Here is a 25,277-nt window from a genome sequence, read left to right on the forward strand (position 1 = left end):
GGTTCTTTGCCGAGTGTTATGTCGCTGGCACTCGGCAAAGAGGTCGTATTTGCCGAGTGCCGCACAGAACACTCGACAAAGAACCTGACATGGGGACCCTCCCTGGCGGGTTCTTTGCCGAGTGTCCCACGCGGCACTCGGCAAAAGATGGATTTTTTGCCGAGTGCTGCCCGGAAGACACTCGGCAAAGCTAACTTCTTTGCCGAGCCGCCGTCTCCATCACCCGGCGCCGTAACGACCGCTTTTCTTTGTCGAGTGCTGTCTGGCACTCGGCAAAGATCTTTGCCGAGTGCCCGAGAAAAAGCTCTCGGCAAAGAAGGCTTTGCTGATGTACTGTTCGCCGAGCCTTCTTTGCCGAGTGTTTTCAAGGCTTCGCCGAGTGCTTCAGGCACTCGGCAAAGCAGTTGATTCCGGTAGTGAGGGTATTACGCTCCGGCGGCCCGAACCACTCTAAATCCTTACGTGTTCTTGTGTTCATCGTCTATCTAGCAACAGGCAAAACGCTTAGGCCCCCTCCCCATCTTAGGATTTAGGGCGGGTGCATTCCGCCACCCAGCTGGAGATTTTCTCTCCGACACATACATTTGCTACAATTTGCTTTCTAAACGCCTATGCTCATGCTCACAAGAGTAGTGTTAGTTCTTAGTACCATGTTGAACATTTGATCACCAAAACAACTGAAAATGATCCAAGGGCATATTTTCCTTTCATATGTATCAGACCGTTGGCAGCAGATCATACAAAACACTATTTATAAAATGAAGTTTGAAATATAATTTTAAATATAAAATTTGCTGGAGATAACTTTATAAGGTTATGAACCAAAAGGTTGCATAGAAAAAATTAACTATTTGTCATTGTTTCGAGATAGATGACGTATGATTAAGAAATTTTCGTAAGGATGGCAAATAGTTAAAATCCTCGGTCGCCTAGGAGCTCTTCCTCGACGGTTCCCTTTACAATCTCTTCTCTATCTTTAATCTCTAAAATACTAAAGCACCAGTTTCCCACGTTCCACGGTTTCAATCATCGTTGTGCTTTCACACATTTAGATTGTAAAAATACTAAATACTAAAATTATGTATAAATGAAGATTCAAACCATGATCATTGGCTTTAAACTCACATTCAAACCCACCTAACAAATAGAACATACATATCTTTATGTTTTATGTGCTATACTTAAGTATAAATAAAAATCATAACAAAGTATAAATGAAAATCATAACAATCGTGTGGACACTTCTCTATTATATTAAAACATCAGTTTCTCGGATCCGCAATTTCCATCGCGTCGTGCTTTCGCACATCTAGAGCTAATTTGGGAACTCTATTTTTTCAAGAGATTTCTATCGTTCCAAGAAAAATAATTTTTCCTTGGAAAAATAGAAATCTCTTGAAAAAAAATAGAGTTTCTATACTAGCTCCTAAATTGTAAAAAAAGCTAAAATCATATATAAATAGAGATTAAAACTATGATTGTTGATTTCAAGCTTACATCCACATCCATCTAACAAACAGAAAATACATGTGTTTTATACTCTACTATATATGAAAATTGTAATAATCGTGCAGCTCGCCAAGACCCCTCCCTAGGCTGTTTCCCTCTCTGCCAGCCGCGCCGCAGCAGCCCGCCCATCCACCTCCTCCTCGCCAGCCGGCAGCCGCCACGATGGAGGCTTTCCACGCGGGGATACCCTTCGACCTCGACTTCTACACGTCCTCCCTCGTCGTCACCTCCCTCATCACCGACGAGCTCTGTCTGTACGCCCTCCGAGCCGCACACACTGAACCGTATCCCTTTCCGAGTTTCCCGTTCCTATTTGATTGTTCTTACCGCCACAACGTAGTCGCTTCCTATCTTATTGGTTCCACAGGTTCCGCTACGGCCCGAAGTCACAGCCTGAGAGGTACTCTCGGAAGGTCTCTTACTCCTGGTCCACTACTCCACTGTTAATTTCACAACCGGAATTCAGGCACCCAGCCTTACGGTGTTCGGCACCGTGTTGCTTTGCTTATACTATCAGATTAGTGTTCCTTGGTTTTTTGCTTAGGTGTGCCCACAGTTTTAAAACCCTCTAATCTCCATTTGCTGGCTTGAATAGAATCACAAAGGTACAAGTATCATGTGGCCAGTGGTTAGTGCATTCCGTGATTCAAGAGTCTGTTACGAACTTATGCTCTATTCGAAGGTCGATTCCATATCTTATAGATTGATATTCACCCTGTTGCCTTTTGTAACCAAATTCTATTACGCCCGGTTTGAATTATTGGAATTGAATTCCATTTTAATAATAGTAATTTAGGCATATATCAATTAAACGAATTCGGTTTTATGCAAAATATATCAATGTACTATTATTAGCAAGATGCCGGAGATATTTATATGCTACATTTTTACTATAAAGGAGTGAGTCGAAGATCGTCTTGTAAGTTAAATAGTAGAAACAAATTTTAGTAATACATAAAATCATTTCCCATCTTCCATCCCATAAATTTGAGATAAGCTTATATCAGAACTTTGAAAAGTGGTGAAATGTCAAAATCCAAGCTAAATAGGTTACTTTATTAAATGAATTTCAATTTCTTTAAAATGAAGAGATCCAAACGCCCTGTTATATAACCTGCCAACCTTCCAATCCGCTTGCTCTACATGTCATGGAATATTCTAATCTTTGTTTCTTACTCTGTTATGCTTCAAACTCGATGCTGCAAAATTAGGAGCTTTAAGCTGGCGATGACAATCTGAAACTAATTGGGAGGGGAGCACACCTTGATACATCCTATTTCATACCTTGTGTCTAGAGATGGCAATGGGGACCCGATCCCTGATTCCCCGCGGGGAATTCATCCATTAGGGGATGGGGATGGGGAAGAAACTTTCTCCACGGGGATATAAATGAGGAAAGTTTATCCCCCGACGGGTAAACGGGGATGAGGACGGGGAAGTATTCTCCATCCCCGTTCCCCGCGGGGACCCGTTAACTTGCATGTGACTATGTTTTTGTGTACCGGTTAACAACAAAAATAAATAATTACCTTGTCAAGAGACCACTAATTGTACAAATGTGTTCATTTTGATGTATGCATAATGATTTCTTACATCTGACAATGTGTATAAGTGATAATGTTTAACATTAATAACAAAGAACGTATGTATTAATTATAATTTTAACGGGGATGGGGATCCCCGTTGGGGATTTATCCCCACGAGGAATGGGGATGGGGAAGAAATGTTCCCCGCAAGCGTTCGTGGGGATCCCCGCGGGGAAATTTTTTCGTCGCGGGGACACGTATGGGGAGCTATTCCCCGGCGGGGAATTCCCCGTTGCCATCCCTACTTGTGTCCTCTAACCATGTCCTGATGATGGTTTTCTTGCTGTTGTGGTTTGGTTCAGTGATTTTTTCAGGGTCAGCTGATTGTCAGTCCTTGCCTCAGATGTAGAATCATGCATGGCTGTTGCCCGCTTCGAGGATGCACATGACTGAGTTTTGTTAGCTTTCAGTGCTACTATTTATTTTGTTTGTGGAACTAAACATTAGCTCATTTGTAACTTGATTTTAGGAATGCAATAAACCACCATGTCTGGCTTACTGAGTCTACGATTGCCATAGGTGATGATGAAGGTTGCATTAAGGTATGAAGTTGTTGGAGCCCATTTTGAGCAGGGCGGACAGTCCGGCCCTGAGGCCGGACGGTCCGCGGTCCGGATGGTCCGCGCCTGGGGGCCGGACGGTCCGCGCGTGCGCAGAGCAGTTTAGGGTTCCGAGTTTTGTGCTACGGTTGTTAGCTAGATTCGCGGGATTCACTCGGAAATTTGTTTGTAACGGGTCCAGCCCTCCTCCTCTATAAATAGAGAGGTCTACGGCCGATTTGGAACAACGAATCGAACCTTCAATCAATACAATTTACATTCTATCCTAGGAGTAGTTCTAGTCTAGTTTAGGTTTAGCTATCCAATCCCCAAATTCTTCGTCTCTCTTCGGCTCTACGTCGATTAGAGGAGTCTAGGTCGGCCGGCCCGAGCCTAGACACCACCTAGGATCTCTCCTCCCCGACGGGGTCCCTCCCGGGAGCGAGATCCAGGCGCCGCCGGCGACTCCCGCCGCCTTTGCGTACGCGCGGACCGTCCGGCCCCCAGGGCGCGGACCGTCCGGCCGTCAGGCAGAGAAGCCCTAGCCGGGCACCAGGCCGCGGACCGTCCGGCCCCAGGCCGCGGACAGTCCTCCCCTGCGCAGAGAGTACCACCGCGCCTCGCACCAGGCCGTGGACCGTCCGGCCCCGTGCGCGGACCGTCCGCCCCTGTGCAGAGGGCACCGCCACGGTTCTTGTTGAGTGTTTGACGCTCCAAAAAGGCGTCAACATACCTTTTGGCAACTCCGCTGGGGACAGCAAATATAGACGCATCAAATCGGCCCTCAATGGCCGGTTCAAGAGATAGCTCTGATATTTCCCCAAGCAACATCATAAAGCCGACTTGGGAGACCTTGCCGGCTGACGAACAGCTCCAATTCGAGGAGCACAAGGAGCGTATGATCCAGGAGGAAAAAGCAAAATTCTTGGCCAACTTCAAAGTGGACAGGAACAACAAGGTCGTCCGACATCGGGCAACGGATCCGGCTTCGCTCCAACCCACGCCAGATATCCCCAATGTAAGTAATACCAACGAGCTACAATCTCTTAGAAATTATGTAGAAGAGCAACGTGAACAAATGCAGAACATCATAAGCGGTATGCAAAGCGATCTTAAGAGACTAGTACGTGCATTTGATAAATCTAGTATTGCAAATTTTCCTTCACACGAGGTTGAGTTAGGAGGTAACACGCGTAACACATCGGCTACAGGTTGTCACGACCAGTCACAACCCCTTTATGGGATGCCGATGGACACATACCCTGAGCAACCGCAAATCGGCAGCAAATCAGCCGATCTGCACATGCCCGGACCGTCCGCACGTGAGTACGGATCGTCCGGACCAACAACAGTCGGGCCTATTTTTAATGAGTTACCTAGATATGCGCCCGAACCACCACACACAACACAGAATCTAAACTACCCAGTCGGACGGTCCGCGTACAACGACGGACGGTCCGCACATAATCACGGACGGTCCGGGCCAATGTCCGGACAGTCCGCACATGACCTTTTTGAGGAGGATTGTTACCTGAATCCTCACCCGTCCCAGCAGCACTTCCCATCGCACTATACAATGCATCAACCCATTAATTCGAGATCTAGAGCCCAGTAAAACTTTCCGGCCCCACCGAGAAGGCCGGAAAGGAACGATCAAACATATGAACCATATAGGGCAAGTGGCAATGCACCACGTAGTTCAAACCAATGGGGGAAAAGACAATATGCTAATATCCAGCCAACCCCACCTATGTTTGATCAGAGAGCTGGTGGTCTCGCACCGGCTGCCATTGATATAATAAGGGAAGAAATAGCCAAGGCGTTCCAAGATAAGCTCGGAGTAAGCATGGTCCCTGGGGGGCAATCATATCGAAAACCTTATGACAGCCGATTTGATCACCACCCATACCCACAGGGAACCAGGATACCCGAATTCGCAAAATTTTCGGGTGATCAAGGAAAGAACACACGTGAAAATATAGTCCAATTTTTAGCACACAATTAGGAGAGTTGGCCGACACAGAGGCATTTCGCATACATTTATTTTCATTATCTTTAACAGGAACTGCGTTTGCATGGTACGCCACTTTACCTCCTAATTCTATTTCATCATGGGGGGATCTAGAACAAAAATTTCATGATCATTTTTTCTCTGGTGACTATGAGTTGGATTTGGAGATTTAGTGTCATTACGACAAGCAAAAGATGAATCGGTTAATGATTACATCCGGAGATTCCGAGATACAAGAAACCGATGCTTCCAAATTCATTTAGCAGAGAAACAACTAGCAGGATTAGCCTTTAATGGTCTATGATATTATTTAAAAGAAAGATTAGAAGGCATCCAATTTTTTACACTAGCACAGTTACACCAAAGAACTTCGGCTTGTGAAAGCCGAAGCAAAGAAACTGCTAAAGCAATTCATCATAACGTACATATAGTAGAGTGCGATCAAAGTAGCTCAGAGGACGAGTCAACAAAAGTATATGCTGCTGAAATGGTTTGGCCAAAGCAGGCCAAATCTTCGGCTTGTGCTTCCCTACAGCCAATTCAAAAGAAACGGCAGGAGGATGTAAAGTTTATGTTTAATGTTGGCAAGTGTGATAAAATATTTGATGAATTACTCAAAAATGGCAACATTAAAATAAATCACACTGTTCCATCTGCCAACGAGCTAAAACGTCATGCATACTGCAAGTGGCATAACTCATTTTCTCAAGCCACTAATGATTGTAATGTATTTCGGCGACAGATTCAATCGGTCATTAACGAGGGACGATTGAAATTTCAGGAAATGCAGGTGGATACAGAGCCTTTTCCGATGAACATGATTGACTTCGAGGGCAAGAAAGTCCTAGTTCGGCCAAACACAGCCGATAAAGACAAAGGCAAAGAGACAATCATCGGCAATGCTAAAGAGGCCGATGGGGATCGTAAAGCTTCTTGCAGGAAAGTGGTAGCCGAGAAGACTCCCGATGGAGGGGAGACCCTAAAGGTGACCATCACAGCCTCCAGTACTGGGGGGCAAGCGCAGACAGGGAGACAGATGCAGGAACCCGTGCTGCGTATCCCGGACGGTCCGGCACGTAGGCGCGGATGGTCCGGGACCCCACCGGATGGTCCGGAGAGCTCCGGCGGACGGTCCGGCCGTACTCAGGACTCGCAACGGCCACGTACTTTCAAACCACGACGACCAGAGATAGGTACGTGGAAAACAAATACATTAAAGGCAGCTGGTCGGTTGGTTAAAGCCGGCCCAACTTTTGATCAATTATTGTCTAAATACGTAAAAAAGAAGGCCGGCCCCAGTGACCGGCCAGCAAAGCGACCCCGCTCACCCATTCATGAGCAGCGTCAGGTAAGGCCGATTGGACCACCTCACCAATCAGAAGAAATGAGAGGTCATACTGTACAACTGAGACCTAACATACCTGCATGGACACCTCCACCTTATCCGCCTATGTCATATCCATATCCATATTTACCTCCACCATATGTCCCAAATCAAATGTGGGGCATGCCACCATATCCATTTGGGATGCCACAGTACCCCGCCTGGGGGGCACCCCAAACATCCGTTTTTGATAGGTTGGTGCCGCCAATGCAAGACCGATTGAGCACTGCTGAATCCGGTCATCAGGCACAGGCCCAACAAGATTGCCGGACTACTCGGCCTCCTAGGCCGACCAATCCGGTAGGGGGGCATATGCCTGTAGCAACTCAAAGAACAACAAAAAAGGACATCATCAAAATAAGCACCGCAGATGTTGTCATACAGGGAGACAATAAAGGGCCGATGATTTTCGGCGAATCGGCCAACACAACCGAAAAGGATACGGCTACCATCAAAACAGCCGATCCAAAATACTCCATGCCTCGATGGTGCCCAGCGGGATTGACACGATCCCAAAAGAGAAAATTACAGCGCCTAAGAGCAAAGGAGAGCCAGGAGAAGGAGGCGGAAAAGACATTTAATGACACACATCCACTATACCCGCCACCGCAAAAGAAATGGAGACCGAAGGCCGTTGAGAAAAAACAAACGGCCACAGAAATAGAAAGTCAACCTGCACCAGGCGCGGACCGTCCGGCCCTCGCGCACGAACCGTCCGCCGTTCACCAGGAAGCCTCTGGACAGCCTGCACCAGGCGCGGACCGTCCGGCCCCCGCGTGCGGACCGTCCGCCGTTCACCAGGAAGCCTCTGGACAGCCTGCACCAGGCGCGGACCGTCCGGCCCTCGCGTGCGGACCGTCCGCCGTTCACCAGGAAGCCTCCAACGACACGACAACATCAATGGAAGAGGACGACCTGCTGGGAGAAGACCTGGTCGACTACGAGGCTTCTCCAAAACGCCCAGGTATGGATGTAAATATCATTACATTTTCTGCCGATTGTACTATCAACGGCGACGATGAACCTGTTGTTGCCCAGTTTGATTTTGGTCCTAAAGAAGCCGCCTTTACTAAACCAAAGGAATCGGTAAATCATTTAAAGCCGCTCTTCGTGTGCGGTCACATTGATGGAATACCGATTGCTAAGATGTTGGTAGATGGAGGGGCGGCTGTAAATCTAATGCCTTATTCATTATACAGAAAATTAGGTAAACAAGATGACGAACTTGTCAAAACCAACATGACCCTCAGCGGTGTTGGGGATAGTTCGATAAAAGCCAGGGGAGTCACGTCCGTTGAATTAACCATCGGGACTAAGACCCTTGCTGCTGCATTCTTCGTCGCTGATGTAGAAGGGAATTACAGTTTAATTCTAGGCAGAGAATGGATTCATGTCAATCAATGTATACCTTCTACATTACATCAAATGCTAATACAATGGGTAGGCGATGAGGTAGAACAAGTACATGCTGATATATCGGCCTGCATCGCTGTGGCCGATGCCCCTGTACTCTGGACTTATGAGACTGCTACATGTCTCACAGGAGTAGATTTTTCTGATTATCAGTTCATAAGTATAGATAAGAAAGGTTTTATTCCTATAATGCTAGAGCCGATGGAGAATTGGCTAAATCCTAAATAAAGTTTAAATGATAAATACACACAGAGTTCATGAGTCGTTGATCACGGACAATTCGGCTCTCAAAGCCGGATGGTCCGGTCTTTCACAAAACAGTTCGGACTTTAAGACCGAACATCTACCACACGAAAAGACAGTATTACGGATGATCCGGTCCCCGAGACCGGAAAGTCCGCCATCACACAAAGATCATCTGATTCCTCTGTGGGGGACATGATAGAGGAATTCAGAGATCTTGACAAACTAGGACAGGGGTTTACATCGGCCGATCCTTTGGAGGAGATTGACATAGGAGATGGTAAAACTCCAAGGTCGACTTTTGTAAACAAGACCCTGGAGACTGATTCTAGAAATGAGATGATCGGTCTATTGAAGGAATATTCAGATTGTTTTGCTTGGAATTACACTGAAATGACTGGACTAAGCCGAGAGATTGTCGAACATCGGCTGCCTATTAAGTCTGGTTTCAGACCTTTCAAGCAAAAAGCTAGAACATTTCATCCAGATCTTCTCCCACGAATCAAGGACGAAATCCACCGGCTGCTAGAAGCTAATTTTATTAGACCTTGCAGATACGCAGAGTGGGTCTCCAATATTGTGCCGGTAGAGAAGAAGGAGTCAGGTAAGCTTAGGGTATGCATTGATTTTCGTAATTTAAATAGAGCAACTCATAAAGATGAATATCCCATGCCCATAGCCGACACATTAATCAATAATGCATCAGGAAATAGAATTATTAGCTTTCTTGATGGTAATGCCGGATATAACCAGATTTTTATGGCCGAAGAGGATGCGTCTAAAACGGCCTTTATATGTCCAGGCTTTATTGGTTTATTTGAATGGATTGTCATGACATTCGGTCTTAAAAATGCTGGTGCTACTTATCAGAGGGCTATGAATCTGATCTTCCATGAGTTGTTAGGAAACACTGTGGAAGTCTACATTGATGATATTGTAGTCAAATCGACGGAGTTTAGTCCTCATATAGCTGATTTGCGCAAAGCCTTTGATAAAATGCGTCGGTATGGTTTGAAAATGAACCCACGTAAATGTGCTTTTGGAGTGTCGGCTGGTAAGTTTTTAGGATTTGTCATCCATGAACATGGTATAGAAATAGACCCTGACCGAATCAAGTCTATTCGGAATGTGGGACCTCCGACTTGTAAGGTCGAAGTGCAGAAGTTTCTCGGCAAGGTGAATTATTTACGAAGGTTTATTTCTAACCTAGCCGGGAAGATTGATGCATTCACCCCTATCCTTCGGCTTAAGAATGATGCCGAATTCACTTGGGGGGCAGAGCAGCAGGAAGCATTTGATCTCATTAAAAAATACTTGTCTTCGGCTCCCGTGTTAAAAGCACCACAAGTAGGAGCACCATTCAGATTATACATTGCAGCTGAAGACAAGGTTATTGGGGCTGTTCTGACACAAGAAACTGAGGGGAGGGAGCATGTGATGACATATCTAAGCCGAAGGTTGGTGGATGCTGAAACAAGGTACACTTTTATTGAAAAGTTATGCTTATGCTTGTTTTATGCATGCACCAAATGTAGATGTTATTTACTGTCTAGTCACTGCACTGTTTCTGGTCAAGCCGATGTGATCAAATACATGTTGCATAACTCAATTATGAGTGGTAGGATTGGTAAGTGGGCTTATGCACTCATAGAATATGACTTGGCCTATGAACCATTGAAATCTATGAAAGGCCAAGTCGTAGCGGATTTCATTGTAGAACATCGGGTTAATGATATTCATGAACTAGACATGTCATACCTCACTATTACTCCTTGGACTTTATATTTTGATGGATCGGTTTGCAATGAAGGGCAAGGAATTGGCATTGTGCTTGTTTCACCAAGTAATGTCTCCTTTGACTTCTCTAGCCAATTGAAAACTTATTGCACTAATAATCAAGCTGAATATGAGGCCCTCCTATTCGGCTTAGAACTTTTAAATGATATGGGAGTAAAACATGTGAAGGTATTTGGTGATTCTCAGCTGGTTGTCCAACAAGTGTTAGAAGAATATCAATGTTTTGATGGTACTCTAGATAGTTACCTTGAGAAATGTTGGAGCATAATCCATTCTTTTGACGAATTCAGTATTCGGCATATTTCTAGAGTTGAGAATCATAGAGCTAACGATTTGGCACAAGATGCATCAGGTTATCGGATAAAGAGAGGGAAATTTCACAAAACTGAAAATCTGATAACCAGTGCAGAGCCAAATTCCCAGGTCGCGGACCGTCCGCGTGATGACGCCAGACCGTCCGGGGTTACCAGAAATGTTCTCTTAATCGATTCGGCTGACATTGAAGCCGATGCAAGTGATTGGAGGACACCTATACTTAATTATTTACGAAATCCCAATATCAGGACAGATAAGAACATTCGGCGAACAGCTTTCAAGTATGTTTTGATGAGTGATGAACTTTACCGCCGAACAGTCAATGATGTCCTGCTTAAGTGCTTGGGCTCAGATGATGCTATATTAGCCATGGCCAAAGTACATGAAGGAATTTGTGGTACTCATCAATCAGCTCCAAAGATGAAGTGGTTGTTGCGAAGGTCTGGGTTTTATTGGCCTAGTATGATAGCTGATTGTTTCAAGCAAGGTTCAAGAAAACGCTAGGCGCTAGGCAGGCGTTAGCCTACTGACTAGCGCCTAGGAAGATTAAACGTAGATTAAGCGTGATTAATCGTGATTATTTTTTTTTTATTTTTTGTGCTGCCGAGAGCAAGATCAGTAGTAAGTACTAAGTAATAATAACACAACTAAGTAGTAATACTAGTGAACATACCTCTTGCTGTTCTGCATATTTATTTTTGACATAAGTTGCTTTCCTCCTTGGCTTCTTGCAAGTTGCATCCAACAGCAGCTGATCATCAAAGAGAGACAAGTTAATAATCTGAAAAACTCTACAATCAGATACTTTGGAAAGAGTAGAAACTCATCTATGAGGGGCAGCTCAATATTGTACATGCACAGCCAAGCTTCCAAACAACAGGGCAACATCACAATTCACAAGTCAAAGGATCACAAGAAAATATATAGAAAACACTCACAGTTCATCACATGCCTTAATGGTCCACAAATTAAATAACAGTACAGCACACATTAATGGTTTTATGGTCCACAGTCCACACACATTTGGATAAGTAAATAACTAGATATTAATATTTAGATAACTTGGCAGCATGCTGCCATCATGCAATCTCCTCACTCCTCATCATCCTCATAGGCAATGTCATCTTCTAGATGATTAGGATCTTCAGTTTCAGATTCCCACTCTTCTTCATCATACAACTCTCTAGCCACTCTTGCACTCCTGCGAGGTTGAAGTTGTTCATTAGTTCCCATTGCTTCTCCAAGGACACTCCATGGTATCCCTGTCCCCAGCATTACTCCTTCATCTTCCTCATCCCTAAAGACAGCCAATGCATGATCATCTCCTCCCTCAAAGAAAAACCCTTGAGCTTCAGAAGCATCACTACTTAGGAGCACTTCATAATTACTCTTTCTGGCAATCTTCTCCTTCTTGGACAGCAATTTATTATTGAATTGGATGAATACTAGAGAGTTTAGACGCTCTGTTGTAAGCCTATTCCTTCTCTTTGTATGATGCTGTACATTATAAATAAGAATTACAACATCAGCACATGTACATTAAATTAGTACTAGAGAGCAATTAGTAGAGACTAGAGACTACAAACTGACCTGTTCAAAGGTGCTCCAATTCCTTTCACATCCAGAAGAGCTAGATGTTAGTGAGAGGATTCTAATAGCCATGTATTGCAAATCTGGTGCTCCACCTCCATAAAGCCTCCACCAAGACGCTACAAAATGAAGTGAAATGTGTCAAACATGTGCAGAATTGATTGCAGAAAAATCTGGACAGAATTGATTGCACAACAATCTACACATAATTGACACAAGCTTACCCGGTTGGAACTCAAAGCGTTCACAGCTCCTTGCCATCTTCTTTGAGAAGGATCCTTGTCTCTTTTGGAACTTATCCAAGTCCTCATTAACAGCCCTATATTCCTTTTCATCATTACCATCATAAAAGGTCTCCACACATTGCATGAATTTTTCCACTACATTTGAATCAGAGAAGATTGCTGGATTGTTGTAACTATAGTATGGATTCAACATATATGCAGCCACGTGCAGTGGAGAATCAAGTCTATCTTTCATCTTCTTGTCAACAATAGCCATCACTTCTCTGTATTTATTTTCCACATTTCCAAATGCCTCCTTGATCTCCCTCTTTGCCTTGAGAAGTTCTCCGTACACATAACCCATAGATGGCTTCACATCTCCATCAACCAAACGTAGAACTTTCACCAAGGGCTCAAAGACCTTCAAACAAAGGGAGACACCTCTCCAAAAACGAGGGTTCAACACCGTGGCTGTAGCATCCTTGCCCTTTTTGGACTTCACATCAGGTAAGTCATACCACTTGGAATCAACCACCATCTTTTTTAGACAATCCTTCTTTTCCATCATACTTTGCAGTGTAAGATAGGCTGTAGCAAATCTGGTTACCCCTGGTCTTATGATTTCTCTCTTCAAGGTGGAGGACCTCAAACATGCCAAGGTTCGGTGGTGACCATAGACAAAGATAGTGAATGATTTTGCTAGATCAATTGTCTTCTTGAATTTTGGAAGGTTGCCAATGCCTTGCAACATCAGATTGATGGTATGAGTTGCACAAGAAGTCCAAAATATGTTTGGCCTTTTAAGATGTAGCAATGCCTTTGCTCCCATATTGTTAGAAGCATTATCGGTCACAATTTGCACCACATTTTCAGCACCTACATCCTCAATTGCCTTGTCAACCATCTCATATATAACTTCACTAGTGTGTGACACATCTGACATCTCCATTGACTTGATAAAAGTAGTTCCCTCACTAGTATTTGTGCACAGATTCATAATACTTCTTCTCTTCATATCTGTCCAAGCATCAGTCATAATGGAGCAGCCATGCTTAATCTTCTCATCTTCCCGGTCTTGTAGCAAGCTCTTGGTTCTTGCATGCTCCTCTTCCAACAATCTACCCCGAAGATCATGCTGAGCTGGAGGTTGGAAACCGGGACCAAATTGACCAATAGCTTCAACCATTTCCTTGAACTCATCATTATCAATAGCATGGAATGGAATAGCTGCAAAAATAGATTGGCGCAGAAAAATAAAATTCCAGCAAGGCAGCAACTAATAATGCATGGATTGGAACAAATATGAAGGTTGCACAGCAATAAGAATTGGTAAATTCCTTAAGTACAGAACATACCATGTGTATACACCCATCTAGCAACATATTGCTGCACTTGGTGTGTTCTCTCTTTCCAAAGTGCATCATTTATGTTTTGTTGCCTCTTAACTTCAGCATTGCTTAACTTGGGATCAATGGGACGAGTAAATTTGTCCATGGGTCCTAGCTTGCGAGGGGTACTTGAGCTTCCAGCAAGTGACTCAACTTCTGTCACTTCCTCTTCACATGTTGCAAGTTGCACATTCTCCCTAACCTCTTTGTCATGTTGCTGCTTATCTTTCTTCTTCTTCGCTGTCTCATCAAGATTTCTCTTGCACTTCTGCTTAACTTCCTCAGTTACTTTTGGGCACTTCACAATAGATGTGCCAACATGAGCAAGATGCTGCTTAAGGCGATAAATTCCAGCTGTGCTCTCTTGTCCACAAAGAAGACACTTGACTCTGTTCTTGTCATTGGGATCACAGAGACGCCCCCACTCCCAGCCTATATCAGATGACTTCCTCTTTAGATGGTTGTTGTCGATCTCAGGTGGAGTCGCTGCTGCAGTACCATTAGTAGCAGCAGCCTCGGATGTTGACATCCTACAAGCACCCAATCCTCAGATGAACCCAGGACCAGGACAACCATAGAGAACAAAATCCAACCCAATACTCAAGCAAGAATAACATGGGGGAGAGATTGAAGGAGCACCTGGATTGGAGGGATGTGTGCCCACTGCCCACCTGTTCCAGCACCTGGATTGGAGGGATGTGTGCGATTCTGGAGCAGGAACAGAAATGAGCAGAGAACAGAGAAGAAAAGGAGGAGATGAACAGAGGAGGGAGTAACCTGGGTACAGCGTGGAGCAGGGGCGGCGGCAGCGCTAGCGTGGAGCAGGGGCGGCGGCAGCGCTAGCGTGGAGCAGGGCGCCTGGGGCTTTTCTTACCGCGCGCGGGCCCTGTCTTCCTCTTCCCGCGCGGGCCCTGTCTTCCTCTTACCGCCCGCCCTTTCTCGTTCCCGCGCGCGCCCGCCCGCCCTTTCCCGCGCGTGGACTTTTCGCGCGCGCGCGCGCCCAGCGCGATTCCGCGCCGCCCAGCGCGCCTACACGCCGCCCAGCGCGCCTACACGCCGCCTAGACGCGCCCAGCGCGTAATCTTGCGCCTAGGCCATAAACGAGACGCTAACCCTCCGTCTAGCGTTTAAACCAGATTAAACCTCGTTTAATTGCGTTTTTTTGAACCTTGGTTTCAAGTACTACAAGGGTTGCCAAGTGTGTCAAAAATTCGGCGACCTACAGTTGGTCCCTGCAGCCGAATTACATCCTATCATCAAGCCTTGGCCGTTCAGAGGATGGGGATTAGACTTTATTGGGGAAATTCATCCTTCATCATCAAAGGGGCATCGGTTTGTGTTAGTTGCCACTGACTATTTCACCAAATGGACTGAAGTCGTTGCTCTAAAGAACATGACGCACAAGGAGGTAATTGAGTTCATAACTGAGCATATTATTCATAGATTCGGCATTCCCCAGACCTTGACTACAGATCAAGGTACTTCTTTTATGTCAAAGGAGGTACGTGAATTTGCTGAATTATACAGAATTAAGCTGCTTAATTCGTCTCCATATTATGCTCAGGCCAATGGACAGGTCGAGTCTAGTAATAGGACATTGATTAATTTGATAAAAAAAAGGTATCTGATAATCCTAAACATTGGCATAAGATTTTGTCTGAAGCTTTATGGGCTCATAGAATATCTAAACATAGTGCTACTAAAGTATCTCCTTTTGAGCTTGTCTATGGGCTGGAAGCAGTGTTACCTGTGGAAATAAGTTTGAATGCTGTCAGGTTTGCCAGACAAAATGATCTAACTGCTACTGATTATTATAATTCAATGATGGATAATATTGATGAGGTGACTGGCAAGAGGATGAAAGCTTTGGGAGCAATAGAAAAGGACAAGATCATGGTAGCCAGGGCCTACAACAAGAAGGTCAAAGCAAAATCATTTCAAGTAGGAGACTTGGTGTGGAAGACCATTCTGCCTCTAAGGAATAAAGACCGAAAGTTCGGGAAATGGTCGCCAAGCTGGGAGGGTCCTTATAAAGTGAAACAGGTGATGTCTGGTAACACCTATTTGCTACAAACATTACAAGGCAAAGATTTTGCCTAAGACTTTGAATGGACGTTTCCTCAAGCAGTATCATCCCAGTATGTGGCAAAATGTTTAGGAAAACCGATGTAATCACATCGTGTTAAGATGCTTTTGGTTCGCTCAGCTCCACCAAAAGGCAGGGGGGCATATGTTGGAGCCCATTTTGAGCAGGGCGGACGGTCCGGCCCTGAGGCCGGACGGTCCGCGGTCCGGACGGTCCGCGCCTGGGGGCCGGACGGTCCGCGCGTGCGCAGAGCAGTTTAGGGTTCCGAGTTTTGTGCTACGGTTGTTAGCTAGATTCGCGGGATTCACTCGAAAATTTGTTTGTAACGGGTCCAGCCCTCCTCCTCTATAAATAGAGAGGTCTACGGCCGATTTGGAACAACGAATCGAACCTTCAATCAATACAATTTATATTCTATCCTAGGAGTAGTTCTAGTCTAGTTTAGGTTTAGCTATTCAATCCCCAAATTCTTCGTCTCTCTTCGGCTCTACGTCGATTAGAGGAGTCTAGGTCGGCCGGCCCGAGCCTAGACACCACCTAGGATCTCTCCTCCCCGACGGGGTCCCTCCCGGGAGCGAGATCCAGGCGCCGCCGGCGACTCCCGCCGCCTCTGCGTACGTGCGGACCGTCCGGCCCCCAGGGCGCGGACCGTCCGGCCGTCAGGCAGAGAAGCCCTAGCCGGGCACCAGGCCGCGGACCGTCCGGCCCCAGGCCGCGGACAGTCCGCCCCTGCGCAGAGAGTACCACCGCGCCTCGCACCAGGCCGCGGACCGTCCGGTCCCGCACGCGGACCGTCCGCCCCTGTTCAGAGGGCACCGCCACAGTTCTTGTTGAGTGTTTGACGCTCCGAAAAGGCGTCAACAGAAGTAATAAATCTGCTAGGTGCTAAAATACAGTTCAATTTCATCATCAAGTTTTCAGTAACTTGACAGTTTGGGGTCATACGAAAATAAGCATTAACAAGCTTATTTATATAACAATGCCTGTACCAAGCATTACTAAAATCCGCGTTGAAAAAATGTTCACTAATGTCCGTTTTTGGACTGAAGTGACGTTTATGAGATGACTCCTTTGCAGACAAAAATTGTTTTATATATGCAATTATCTTCTATTAGATGTATAATGTAGTTTTGACTTAGCTATCATCATTCTTTTAATTTTAGGTATGGGATACCCGGTAACAATCTTGCTGCAACAGTTTTGAAGTCCACGATGATTACATTTCAGATATGACCTATGTGGCTGACTCAAATCAGATACTGGCCACAAAGGTTTAACTAGATTCCGTGCAGTTGAGATGTATCAAACACAATCGAAACACTATCTGCATGGCAGCAACTAAAGATGATCACCAATTATCTTATTTATTCCCTTTTTTTTTTGTCATGGATCAGGCATAAGTACTCCTGTTTTCAGTTCCACATTTAACTGCTACTTCATGCAGATTGGATATTAAGTAATTTGATGATGTGATTTTGTAATACCATCGAACAGAAGATATTCTGTGAGATCTAAAGATGGATTTATTTGCAAAACATTTGCATGTCAAATTTATCGACATGCATTCTGTGCATGATACACAGCATGGTAACTAAAGATTAAACTTCTTTGCTTTCCTTGTAGCGGGGATGAAACTTTGTCTATGAACACCCTGCGGAGGAATAAAGTGAGTTACCTTTGGAGTACGTGATTCTTGCTTAGTGTGTGCTGAATTCGTGTTTTAGGGCTTCTTATCAAGGTTACCATTTACCAATGAATTACTGTAAGTTAACTTGCAGTCTTTTAACTGTTTCTAATTTAATACCAGGTAAGGTCACAATCTGAATTTTCAGAAGATGAGTTGGTATCCTCGGTGCTAATGAAGGTACCATGTTTTGGCAAACAGTTTTTGCTAGCAACATTTTTGTCCTGTTGTCATGACAATTGATTTTTTTTCTTCTTATTCTTTGTGGCTCTCAGAACGGTAAAAAGGTTGTTTGTGGAACTCCAAGTGGAGCCCTCTTATTATATTCATGGGGATACTTTAATGGTTGCTGGTAACCTTGTTTTCATCACACAACAGTACCTGCTGAAATAAAATATCACCAAGATAAACCTTCGGTAATTTGTATAATGCTTCAGTAACAATGCGTCCTGACTTGTGATGCAATGCCCCTATAGTTGGCGTTGAATGGTTTGAGCTAGGGCTAGGCCATCCCAACTGAGTCTGAAATCTATGGAGTGGTCAGCAGGTCAAGGACTCACCTAGAGGACAAGAGCACGCTGGAACCCCAGACCGGAACAGAAAGTGTGTTGTGCTAATGTGCTCGCGGTTCAGCTGTTCCGTGCACTTGGCATCCGAGATTCCCTCTGTCTGAATTTGATGATAATGGCAAGCCATCGGAATTGGGCAAACACAATACTACTAGCAAAGACAGCAGCACTGGACAACACTTGTCCATTCTACTTTCTACCTGCAGAGGCCCTCCATTCCATCCCGCCGTTGTTTGCCCATACTGTACTACCAACCGACCAGGAGGACTGCAGTAGTAGAGCATCATGTGGTTGTGATGCAAAAAAATCGCGAGTGAGAAGTGATGCTGATGCACCAGGTGAAGAACGCCGGCAAAGGACACCGCGAGAGAATGAGATCCACCTGCCAAATTATTGCCGCGGGCACGGCCAATCCCAGGCGCCCACCGAAATGCCGAAAACGCCAAACCGTCCCTCTCCGGCGTCCCGTCCCGTCCGTCCAGGAGCGGCGGACACGATAACACGGCGCCCTCGAGGCGCCCGCTGTCGCGGTAGGTCCCATGTGAGCCTCGCTTTTCTCCTCTCTCTCTCCCCGGCATTTCTCTCTCTGGCGTCACTCGCGTGTCAGGCGCATTCTGCCTCTTTCTTTCTCCCCCTCCCCTCCCCTCCCCTGCGGGCTTCTCTCACGAGCTCCCCCGGCCTCGCCGCCGCCGCCTGCTCCGGCGGGCGGGACCCAGCTCGCAGCGTCTCCCCTGCGGCGAGGTACGCCTTCTCCTCTCTGCGCCTGCCTCTACTCTACCCTCCCTTAGTCCCTTTGTCCTCCCAGCCTGCCAATTGGGATGCGCGTCTGGGTGTTTGAGCCGTGAAGAAGCTTGGCTCTGACGCTGTGGCTCGTGCCCCGTTGCTACTAGCGGAGAGGGATTTCGTGACCCGGCTAGCTCTGCTAGATCCGGGTCCTGGCGTCGTGGATGGCGCGCTAGGGGTGCCTGTGCAGGGGTTGGGGATTTGGGGTTGGGGCTCGGGCGCTTCAGCTTCATTTCTTTTATAAGCTAGTTGGGCGCGAATAGTTTCAGAAAATAGGTTGAGGAATTAGCAACAGGGATTCTGGTTCGCCTCCCCGACCTTTCCGCGGAGTAAAACCGAGGCGTGCTGTTTTGAACACATGTTGCTCGGTCCCTCCGTGATCAGGAGCACGGTGGTGGGGTGTAGCGGGTTGTTTTCAAACTGTCGAACCTTGTAATTTCGTTGCTGAAGTAATGAAATTGGGTTTTACCGTCGAGGAATTTTTTTTGGCGCGCTGTGCCTTTGCTTAGCCTGAATTGTTATTACTTGTTTCGATCGTCTAGGTCCAACCTTCGAATGGTATCAGTGCTTATTAGATTTTCATACTGATGAGTGCGCATGGTTTTAGCTCTAGTTTTTTCTTTTACGCTCAAACTAGGATGATATTCGATGACTGTGATTCAGGTACACGATGGAGGGAGCGGGAAGAGATGCCAACCCTTTGAGCGGTTACAGAATTGGCAAAACCCTGGGAATTGGGTCGTTCGGTAAAGTGAAGATCGCGGAACATATATTGACTGGTCATAAGGTGGCGATCAAGATTCTCAATCGCAAGAAGATCAGAAGCATGGATATGGAAGAGAAAGGTCATTGCTTATTCCTTCTGTACAGAACACTCATTTGTGGTTCTTAAGCATGCTCGTGATGTATACAGTACAGAACCGTAGCAAAGCTCCTTATTGTGTCCCGGAATTCTTTTTTCTTTGTTGAAGTACTCAACTTAATCCTCTCTTATTACGTACCTGCAGTTAAGAGAGAAATCAAGATACTGAGATTATTTATGCATCCTCATATCATACGCCTTTATGAGGTGATAGATACACCTGCTGATATCTGTGTTGTTATGGAGTATGTTAAATCTGGAGAGTTGTTTGATTACATCGTTGAGAAGGGAAGGCTACACGAAGAGGAAGCCCGACACTTTTTTCAGCAGGTGGCTTTCTTGCATATTACTATGTTCATTCCAAAGATTGCACAATGCATTGTAATCCTTGGTTCGAAGAACTGTAGTATGGTTGACATAAGCTGTTTTGTGAGCTGATAAATGTTTCAAATCTGTCAACCGTCATGCTTCTTTCATATCTGCGATCAATAAATTGAATATTTGTGTTTGTTTGGTTCATTGAGCCTAGTTCAATCTTATTGACCTTTTTATGCAGATCATATCTGGTGTTGAATATTGCCATAGGAACATGGTTGCTCACCGTGATTTAAAGCCAGAGAATCTTCTTTTGGATTCAAAATGCAATGTTAAGATTGCCGATTTTGGCTTAAGTAATATTATGCGTGATGGTCACTTTCTTAAGACGAGTTGTGGTAGCCCGAATTATGCAGCACCTGAGGTATCATCTAGCATAATTTACAATTAGCGTCCTTCATGGTTGCATTTACATATATAACTTGCCATGACACGTTTCTGTCTTATTTTCTTAGGTCATATCTGGTAAACTATATGCTGGTCCTGAAGTTGACGTCTGGAGCTGTGGAGTTATTCTTTATGCTCTTCTTTGTGGCACTCTCCCATTTGACGATGAGAATATTCCAAACCTTTTCAAGAAAATAAAGGTGAGCTATAATCTCAGTGATTTTACCTGAAAAAGATTCCTTTATATTTTATTTTTAATATGCTCAATAAATTCTTTTTATATCTAATTGTAGGGTGGAATATATACCCTTCCTAGTCATTTGTCACCTTCAGCGAGGGACTTGATTCCCAGAATGCTGGTTGTTGATCCAATGAAAAGGATTACAATACGTGAAATCCGTGAACATGTGTGGTTCAAGATCCGACTTCCGCGCTATTTGGCTGTGCCGCCTCCAGACACTGCTCAACAAGTTAAAAAGGTATAATTTTATTGTGTGCGTATCAACTTGGCGACGTGTATTTGTTTCCTTCAGACTTAAGAATCCCCTGCTTTTATGGATGACACTATTCCGTAAAATACTTTGTCTTTTCTACTTCAGGAGATGATTTGAAATTGTTTTGAATTTTGTAGGTCGACGAGGAAACTCTTAATGATGTTATTAAGATGGGTTTTGACAAGAATCAGCTAATTGAATCTCTGCAAAACAGATTGCAGAATGAGGTATCTGCTCTACTCTCTGTTTCTTTTGGTTGTTTTATGGTATCATGACACAGTCAGCTGTGCAGGCAACAGTTGCCTATTATTTACTCTTGGACAATAGGCTTCGTACAACCAGTGGTTATCTTGGATCTGAGTTTCAAGAATCTATGGTGAGTGGGATTTTATTTTGTTTTGTATTTCCAGATGTTGATTGTGAGTTGTTCAGTAATTCTGATGCATAATTTCTTGCTAATTTTCTGTCTTGTTTTATGTGGTCTCTAGGACTCATCTTTGTCTCAAGTAATCGCTGAAACACCAACTTCAGCAACTGAACTTCGTCAGCATGGGTTTTCAGAATCTCCAGGTTCTGGCTTGAGGCAGCATTTTGCAGCTGAAAGGAAATGGGCCCTTGGTCTTCAGGTAATTTTCTTGTTAAGTACATCTTATGATGTGTTTCATGAATTATTCCGAATTCCGATTCATTTATCTGTAATTGTCTAACAGTCTCGAGCACATCCACGAGAAATAATAAGTGAAGTGCTTAAAGCTCTGCAAGAACTGAATGTTTACTGGAAAAAGATTGGACACTACAACATGAAATGCAGATGGAGTCCTGGCTGCCTTGAGAGTATGATGCATAACAGTGATAGCTTCAGTGCGGAGTCTGCTATAATTGAAACTGATGTTTTCATGGAGAAATCAACCCCGACAGTGAAGTTTGAGATTCAGGTATCATTCGGAATCTTAATAATGCGCACTTAAATAAATATTCTGTAACCTAGTCTTGATTAGAACATTTGCTGTGCAAACTATGAACGGCACTTGTGGATAACTCTTTTAACATATGTCCTTGACTTTTTAATGTGCTATGTTTATGCAGCAAACTTAACTTTGTTAGGATTACATTTGCATGTCAGGTTATGTTTCTGAATTACTACATTATTCACAATTCCTTAGTACCAAGTACTCCCGCCATTGCAAAATCCAAACTATAATATGTTTTGGCTTCTCTAGATGCATATAGATGCATAACTTTTGCTCTACACTTATATATACATTATGTCTAGATACATAGTAAAAAAATCAATCTATCTAGAAAAACCAAAATGTTGTATAGTTTGGAAGAGAGGAAATATATTTGTGATTCCAATTAACATAAAGGGAGCAAACCTAGTGCCGGAGGCTCTCACATAAGTGGAGTCTGGTCTTGTGATAAACTGAGGCAAGCCTTTCTCCCGCAAATGTGGAGAGGCCGCTTCGAATCCGTGACCTGGTGACTTAGTGAGATAGCTCTCACCACGGCACTTGGTCTGTCCTTCTGTAGTTCGGTTAACATGTTTCGTAACTTGTACTTTCATACTGGATGGTTCCTTTTTGTTAGCATAAAGTCTACTTGGAAAATGTAGTCTACTCAATTCTAATACACTTCCACTGGCTGCAGCTTTACAAAACGAGGGATGAGAAGTACCTTCTTGACCTGCAAAGGGTCAGTGGATCACATCTTCTCTTTCTGGACTTGTGTTCCGCCTTTCTAACTCAGCTGAGAGTTCTTTGAGCCTGACATGATTGGCTTCCCAAGCACTCCTTGATGCACCCAGTGGAGTTTCAAGTTACATTTGAGATGTACATAATGACCATATATAATCCTCCAGTAGATTATATTTTCTGGAGCATGTAATGTAGACGTTAGAGGCTTGTCCTGGTTTGCCAAGATGGTTGTTACCTAAGGTCCTAACAAGAGGCCGCAGGCGAGCCCAGTCCAATTAGATGATGTGAAAAATTTTTGGCCTTTTTTTAGTCTTTGGACATGTTATCAAATTAAGGAGGTCGTGCTAGCACGATACCCAAACTAAGAAATACCCCATTGAAAACTGAAAACAAAGCTTGCTCGTTCATACTAGTGTCAACTCTGGCACTAAAGACTGGTGCTTATTTTACTCCATAGACAGTAATTAGATGTCACATTCACGTCACGTGCATATTCATCACAACTGTTTTAGGTATTATGGATTGCATACGTTTTCTTTTGGATCCTTCGTTCTGGTGGGGTGCACTCTTGTTCGTTTGTTTTTAATCTATACCAGCTTCTAATACAATATTTTGTGTCTATGAATTGCAGCTGCAGCAGTTCGAACAATTGACTTTAATTTGAATCTAACAGCCTATTATACTCTATTTTATGCTCTATTTGTCTCTTGATTGAAACTTGGAAGGCAGAGCTGCTGCTATTTTATTTTGATAGAAGGGCACACGCACCGACACAACAAAGAGCTTGGGACCGCAAATAGCTGAATCTGCGCTCCTCTAGCTCTACAGAATCCACATCAGCATAGGGACATATAAGGGCACGTTTGATTTCTTTAGTCTGGACTAAAGTTTAGTCCTTATCGTCCAGAAGTTTAGTCCTTATCCTGTTTGTTTATAGGAACTAAAGTATTTATAACACATTAAATGACTTATAAGAAGATTAAAATACTCTTTAACATTTACCGACATTCGTGCATCTAGAATAAATGATGGGTAAAAGGTGGAATTAGGACATGTTTGGTTATTTTAATCTAGGGATTAAAGTTTAGTCGAGTGACTAAGAGTGTGTTTGGTTTGAGAAATGAAGTGATCTATTTTCTTCTCACTCCTTACTTTTTTATTTGGTTTATGAAATAGAATAAGTTGATCCATCACCACCCCATTCCTCATAAGCTAATAATTAGAGGGTGTTTGGTTAGATGGACTAAAGATTAGTCTCTAGTTTTTAGTCCCATTTAGTCCTTTTTTTTGCCAAACACTAAGACTAAAATGATTGAGTCTTTAGTCCTTCATATATGTGCTAAAAGGGACTAAATCATATTAATTTCACATTTACCCATCATTTAGATCAATTGTACTAATAACAGGAGAATGTTAAAGGCCATTTTAGTCTTCTTATGAGTCATTTAGTATATTTTACTATTTTTAGCCCCTAAAACCAAACATGTTAGGGACTAAACTTTAGTCCCCTAACTAAACTTTAGTCCCTAGACTAAAGAAACCAAACATGACCTTAGTATATACATGAGTAGTGGGTTGATTCCACCAAAATTGATAGAATGAACTTATGATGCATCACCTCATGAAGCACAGAGTGACTCCACAAACCAAACACACCATAAAGTTTAGTCCTCACCCTGTTTGGTCATAGAGACTAAAAATATTTAGAACACATTAAATAACTCATAAATACCCCTTACCATTCTTTTATCATTAGTGAATTGAAATAAATGAGCGGCAAAAAGTGGGATTAATATGGTTTAGTCTTTTTTAGTCACCCCTTAAGAGACTAGAGACTAAAGTAGTTTAGTCCATGTTTTAGTCTCATTGTTTGGTTATCTAGGGACTAAATGAGTTTAAAATGGAGGTACTAATCTTTAGTCCCTCAAACCAAATGAGGCCTTAATATGGTTTAGTCTCTTTTAGTCATTATTTGAGGGACTAGAGACTAAAACACTTTAGTCCCTATTTAGTCCCTATTTTGGTCCCACCGTTTAGCAATTTAGAGACTAAGCCCCGTTTAGTTTGAGGGACTAAAGATTAGTCCCTTCATTTTAGTCTTATTTAGTCTCTAAATTAGCAAACGATGTGACTAAAATAGAGACTAAACTGCTCTAGTCTCTAGTCCCTCAAGTGATGACTAAAAGAGACTAAACAATATTAATTTCATATTTTGCCCCTCGTTTATTTCAGTTACACTGATTGCGGGAGAATACTAAGGGGTATTTTGGTCTTCCTATGATTTACCTAATGTGCTACGAATACTTTTAGTCTATACAACAAAACAGGATAGAGACTAAACTTT

General features: G+C 43.9%; 2 protein-coding genes across 14 annotated transcripts; one reads left to right on the forward strand and one right to left on the reverse strand.

Moving 5' to 3' along the window:
• The first annotated feature begins 1,576 nt into the window (after window positions 1-1,576).
• LOC100384241 (uncharacterized) lies at window positions 1,577-23,345 on the forward strand. Of its 13 annotated transcripts, none has more exons than XM_035959787.1 (14): window positions 1,577-1,763; window positions 17,249-17,751; window positions 17,893-17,949; window positions 18,045-18,121; window positions 19,785-19,966; window positions 20,129-20,313; window positions 20,540-20,722; window positions 20,814-20,945; window positions 21,039-21,224; window positions 21,377-21,466; window positions 21,532-21,615; window positions 21,728-21,865; window positions 21,950-22,174; window positions 22,887-23,345. In XM_035959787.1, the coding sequence occupies exons 2-14, from the start codon at window positions 17,728-17,730 to the stop codon at window positions 22,998-23,000; spliced, it is 1,677 nt and encodes a 558-aa protein (XP_035815680.1). In that variant the 5' UTR covers window positions 1,577-1,763; window positions 17,249-17,727; the 3' UTR covers window positions 23,001-23,345. The 13 variants fall into 13 exon arrangements, with proteins under 13 accessions (XP_035815680.1, XP_035815682.1, XP_035815686.1 ...); XM_035959789.1 differs by having other exon boundaries at window positions 1,578-1,763; window positions 17,709-17,767; XM_035959793.1 differs by lacking the exon at window positions 18,045-18,121 and having other exon boundaries at window positions 1,580-1,763; window positions 17,249-17,356; window positions 17,709-17,767.
• On the reverse strand, window positions 11,384-14,528 carry LOC109940233 (uncharacterized). Its single transcript, XM_020539622.3, has 4 exons — window positions 13,967-14,528; window positions 12,612-13,838; window positions 12,388-12,506; window positions 11,384-12,294 (listed from the first exon to the last, which is right to left on the reverse strand). The coding sequence occupies exons 1-4, from the start codon at window positions 14,526-14,528 to the stop codon at window positions 11,890-11,892; spliced, it is 2,313 nt and encodes a 770-aa protein (XP_020395211.2). The 3' UTR covers window positions 11,384-11,889.
• Window positions 23,346-25,277: the final 1,932 nt, after the last annotated feature.

This window comes from Zea mays, chromosome 6, assembly GCF_902167145.1.
Source record: "Zea mays cultivar B73 chromosome 6, Zm-B73-REFERENCE-NAM-5.0, whole genome shotgun sequence".
NCBI classification, from domain to species: domain Eukaryota; kingdom Viridiplantae; phylum Streptophyta; class Magnoliopsida; order Poales; family Poaceae; genus Zea; species Zea mays.

Excerpts from the sequence above, each read along its gene's own strand:
- LOC100384241 (XM_035959787.1), top strand. The coding sequence starts at position 17,728 with ATGAACACCCTGCGGAGGAATAAA. Across the intron at positions 20,946-21,038 it reads ACCTTTTCAAGAAAATAAAG|GGTGGAATATATACCCTTCC; the intron begins GTGAGCTATAAT and ends ATCTAATTGTAG. Across the intron at positions 21,225-21,376 it reads CTGCTCAACAAGTTAAAAAG|GTCGACGAGGAAACTCTTAA; the intron begins GTATAATTTTAT and ends TGAATTTTGTAG.
- LOC109940233 (XM_020539622.3), bottom strand. The coding sequence starts at position 14,528 with ATGTCAACATCCGAGGCTGCTGCTACTAATGGTACTGCAGCAGCGACT. Across the intron at positions 12,507-12,611 it reads ACGCTTTGAGTTCCAACCGG|CGTCTTGGTGGAGGCTTTAT; the intron begins GTAAGCTTGTGT and ends TTCATTTTGTAG. Across the intron at positions 12,295-12,387 it reads ATTGGAGCACCTTTGAACAG|CATCATACAAAGAGAAGGAA; the intron begins GTCAGTTTGTAG and ends TATAATGTACAG.